Source organism: Oculina patagonica, unplaced genomic scaffold, assembly GCF_052425735.1.
Source record: "Oculina patagonica isolate OP01 unplaced genomic scaffold, crgOcupat unplaced610, whole genome shotgun sequence".
Lineage (NCBI taxonomy): Eukaryota > Metazoa > Cnidaria > Anthozoa > Scleractinia > Oculinidae > Oculina > Oculina patagonica.
In genome coordinates this window covers 5,525-10,348 of record NW_027558483.1, presented here as the reverse complement: position 1 = coordinate 10,348, position 4,824 = coordinate 5,525, and the positions used below count along the sequence as shown (strand labels likewise).

The 4,824-nt window shown below is 38.8% G+C and overlaps 1 protein-coding gene across 1 annotated transcript; it reads left to right on the top strand.

Annotated features, from left to right (window-relative positions):
• Positions 1 to 77: 77 nt before the first annotated feature.
• Positions 78 to 4,432, top strand: LOC144641014 (uncharacterized). The gene is made up of 3 exons (XM_078500075.1): positions 78 to 207; positions 2,130 to 2,214; positions 3,599 to 4,432. Exons 1-3 carry the CDS (start codon positions 93 to 95, stop codon positions 3,792 to 3,794), a joined length of 396 nt encoding a protein of 131 aa, XP_078356201.1. The 5' UTR covers positions 78 to 92; the 3' UTR covers positions 3,795 to 4,432.
• The last annotated feature ends 392 nt before the right edge of the window (positions 4,433 to 4,824 follow it).

The window sequence follows — 4,824 nt, the reverse complement described above, 5'->3', positions numbered from 1 at the left end:
ACTATTCCTCGAAATTACGTCTCCCTCTTTCAGCCTTGTGAATACGTCTTGTTATAACACAACTGAACAGTCTCCACTTTTGAATATATAAAATGTCATTATACTTCAGTCCTTTTTTATATCAGGCCATGAAGCAGCGTACAAGGGCCATGACTTTCTTGAAAGCCATTTTTGAAGAGGAGGGAGTAGATTGTATCCTAACTCCAGGTGACGTGATAAAATGTTTCCTTTCTTGAGCAGTTTGTTTCAGTTTTCAGGGGAGAATCCATTGGAAGGGTTGAAGGGGTTACAACCCACCATTTGAGCAACAATTTTTTTATGAACTCTGTATTTTTTTATCTTGACTTCACAAACGCTTTTCGAGTCAGGGGAATGCTACAAATGGCATTTTAGAGGGAAAAACCCGAAAAATCCCCCCCCCCCCAAAAAAAAGCTCATGCCTAGGTCGCAAGCTATCCAGGCCCATGGCAATGGCATACCCACCCACCCCCCCCCCCCCCTTCAGAAATTTCTGAATCCGCCCTTGGTTTTATTTCCAAGTTTCAATAGTTGTTATATATTGCCTGAAGACTTTAAAAGACTGTTTCAACTACGAGTTCACGAAAGGCGGCGCAACATTTTCATTATCAACTGTTTCGCTCGTGGGCATAGACAGAAGCAAGGACCGGCTTAACGTGTCCGTTTTGAAGAGTTGTCCGTTCAGTGGTAGTTGACTTCTTGATATATTTTTCATTTTTTTTTGACTCTGAAGATGACTTCCGCTCAGGTTTTTCGAAACGTCAGTCACCAACGGCTGTTCCGAAAACGCGGAGTGCGGAGTGCGGAGTGCGGAGTGCGGAGTCCGAAAATGCGGAGTCTGTAAAAAAATAAAAAATAAAATAAAAATAAAATAAAAAAAAGTGTGATAAAAAAATTAAAATAAAATGAAAAATATATAAATATTAAACTAAATATTAAAAAAATAATACACATTTTTGCACAGCTTCGCCCGAAGCAGTGAAGCGGATCGTTCAGACCGCGGCCATTTCTTTCTTCAAAAATGTCTGCAGTTCACGTTTCACGAAATATTAACAAACAGTATTTCCCATTTTTTGGAATAACTACTCGTAAACTTCAAATAACTTTAGTTTCTTTTTTACCAAAGAGCCTAAAGCCATGTTGCTTCGCCTGGCTTTCCACGAATACACAGTAAACTCTCTAAAAGAACCATCAGCAACGTGGCACTTTTTAACTCCGCCTTTTATGCTAGACGAAGTTCAAATTAAAGAAAAATGTACAACAACGATACGCTACTCCGCAGCACTTAATAAAAAAGCAAAAAATAAATAAATAAAAATTTCCCCAAAAGTCATTTAATCGCCTTTGTGCCGTGGATATCTACATCTGTGGACATGTCATTTTTGGTTGAAATCATGTTTTCAGTGCAAGAATACTAATTCTTTTGATTGTAAGTTCTTTTCGCTGGGAACTCGGAACCTGGGAACCGTTTATTTCAGGTGTCATGGAAACACGTCTGTGTCAAGGACAATCGTGATAACTGGTAATGGTTATGTCAAGCTTGCAATAGCTTTTGCTTTTCACTACAAATGACACATCTGTTGCTGAAAAGTAACATTGTATTTTGATACGGGTTAGATGTACACTGTCTCGGTTCGTTGTTTACACAAAAAACGCTTTCATTCTCGTGTGTTTCCATACATAGTGCATGGAAAATTCCCTAACTATGAACAAAAAGACAAAACAATAACGGCAACTTATTGTCTGGAGATAGAAATGTCTTAAGTAAAAAACGCAACCGTTTAACGCGGCTAACTGTTTCTTGTCAACAACAATCAATTGTCGCAAGTTAAACATGCTACTGATAAGAAAGAAACAGGAATGTCCACTTCATACATTATCCCTTCCACTTAGTGCACAGAAATGGTAAATTGTCATTTTTTTATTTTTTTTTTTTTGTTATTCTCATTTTTTTTAATTTTTTTTACAGACTCCGCATTTTCGGACTCCGCACTCCGCACTCCGCACTCCGCGTTTTCGGAACAGCCGTCACCAACAACAGTTCTTCTCAGAACTACCTACTCTCACCCGGATGATTACACAATTCGACCATATTTTGCTTTATATTGCAGGACTTGCAACAAAAGTACCTGAGATTCCCGAGGATGCTTTAGAATATGGCGAAGGTAATCTGGTGAGGACAACACAGCTAATGAGGTGAGTTGAAGCGGACGGTCAGTGAAAAGCGCGGGAAAAGTCACGTGTGACCAACTGGTGATTGATTTGGGTTTTGCACCTGATTGGCTGTTTGAAAAATGTCGCTGTTCTGATTGGTTAAAGTTCAGTTCAGTGTAAAATCAACGCAAAAACACTAGGGCTTTCCACAAGTTGCTCGGCAACTTTTTGCCAACTTTTCATGTTTCAAGCAACTTTTTCCCCTTCGAGCAACTTTTTTCCTCTCGAGCAACTTGTTGCATTTTGAGCAATTTCCAGACTGAAGATCTCCGAAGATTATCCGAGTGTTGTTCAAAAGCAATACGAACGTTTCCGAAGATTTACGAAGTTTTTCCGAAGATATTCGAGGAACGTCTGAAGACGCTTCAACAAAACTCGTCAGCAAACATGACGTCATCGATATCTTCACGATTTTTCTCAGTTAAAGAAATTCTTGTTATTTAACAAATTTTCCCCTTATATGGTATATAGATACTCTTTTTGCTGTAAAATTGCGTTAAACTGCTTAGAAATCTTATCTTCAAAGGGAAATAAGCATATATTTAGAGAAATTATCTTGATTAGAAGTAGCGTTTTGGATTTTTTAGGAGCAACTTTCGAGCAACTTTTATTATCAGAAGCAATTTTTTTGGCTTTTTGGAGCAACTTTTGAGCAACTTTTTGAAAAATTACGGGCAACTTTTTGGGAAATCTCGAGCAACTTGTGGAAAGCCCTAAAATACACACTATCTTTTCGACCGCCAGAAAACATTGTCAACAGAGATTTCGAGTGGGAAACTGGGAAATTGTAGAAAGCCTCTGGATGGATGGTTTCCTATTACAGTCAACTCTCCCTTAAACGGATACCTTCGGGACCGGCTTAAACTGTCTGTCTTAGAGAGGTGTCCGTCTTATAGGGAGTTTAGTTACAGTAAAATGACTGAAAAACGGCAGGGACGGGACCAACACCAGGTGTCCGTCTTATAGAGGTGTCCGTTAAGGGAGAGAGTTGACTGTATACTTAAAATTCTGAGTGACTCTCTGATGTCAAGTCCCATTCAACAGTTTTGACATTTCCCGCTGAACGCCCCCCATTAACTGAACCAATACCATTAGTAAGAACGACACCGCTAATATTTCTGCAAATCACCGAAGAGCGCTCAATAGATACAATATGCGAGTAAACTTCTGCTTGATTAACCACTGCAATTCGGCACGTTCCCTGTACATTTCAATTTTTCAGGGAGTACTTTTTTCGATTGGTTTGTGTAAGGGGAACGCAGAAATTTTCGTTGAATGGCCGTAGCGCTGGTAACGTTTACAAGCAAACCAAAATAGCGCTCTCTTTTCAAGCTTTTAAACAAACTTGATATCTGTTTTATTACAGGTACATGGGACTCGGCAATTTCACTGGGATCCCTGGCATGACTCTTCCAGTTGGATATGATGATAAAGGTCTTCCTATCGCACTGCAAGTTATGAGCTCTTGGTGGAACGAACATGTCATGTTACGCGTAGCGCACACTGTCGAAGGCTTTGTGTGTAAGAAGAAACCTCAAGTGCATTATAACTTGTTGGAGTAAGCCACACAACAAGCTGGGACTGTTCCCGCCTTGTCTAATTTAGCCTTAAGTCAGGTTTAGACGGGCAATTTTTATGTTACAAATATACTTGATCGTGCAGATGACAGAAATATTATTTGTCAGCAATCCAAAGTTCAGTGCGCCAGTAATGACCGTGGACAGCAGACATACGCAAAAAGATACGCGTGCACAATGCCCAGTGGGAGTTTGGGAGATTGGGGACCACATTATGCTGATACAATATTTGCAAAATTTTATGTGACGAGTCGCCTACATGAGCAATTTTCGTATGTAACAACTTTTATTTATCACATAAAAGCTAACAAAAAAGCTAACACGCCAGCCTGTCAACAAATATATTTATCACATAAAAATTGGCCAAACTTTCTCATCTACACTAGCAAATAAAAATGTTACAAAAATTGCTCGTGAAAACTGTGAAAACTCGGCTCTAACGTCGTGTTCTTAGGTAGGCATTGGCTTGAAACGCAATCTTTCGTTCAATGTATGTTACCATTAATCTTAAAATAAATCAACAATAACAATAATTTTATGATTTAAAAGCGCTAGGAATATAGGTCAAAACTAGGGATATAGTCAGAAGAATAAATGGTTTGATTACCACAGGGAAATTGTCTTGATATTAAATAAAATAACAGGATTATTTTCAAATTGGGAGTTGATAAACGCGGGGGTCAATTCGAGGAGAACCGATGAATTTGACCATGTACTGTGCATGTACTCTCCGATTGGTGGTTGTTTGTCAAGTAATCAATTTTCGCGCGCAGATAACAACCAATTATAAATCTTTCAAAAGTCTGAGCACGCGAAGTTTTACATCTGTTTTTCTATAATAAGCCAAACTCGCTTTTGTTGACAGCAGCTCAACAACCGGCAAAATTTATTGAACATTCACGTGAAATACCCTAGGATCTAACGTCGGCCATTTTCCTCTAGGAAAGAAAAAAACTCTCGTCACCAGGTATTTTGTAAAAAAAAACTAGCAATAAATACCGTAATGATTCGATTT

Coding starts and splice junctions, on each gene's coding strand:
- LOC144641014 (XM_078500075.1), top strand. CDS start 93: ATGTCATTATACTTCAGTCCTTTTTTATATCAGGCCATGAAGCAGCGT. Junction 208..2,129: donor AGATTGTATCCTAACTCCAG/GTGACGTGATAA, acceptor TTTATATTGCAG/GACTTGCAACAAAAGTACCT. Junction 2,215..3,598: donor AGGACAACACAGCTAATGAG/GTGAGTTGAAGC, acceptor GTTTTATTACAG/GTACATGGGACTCGGCAATT.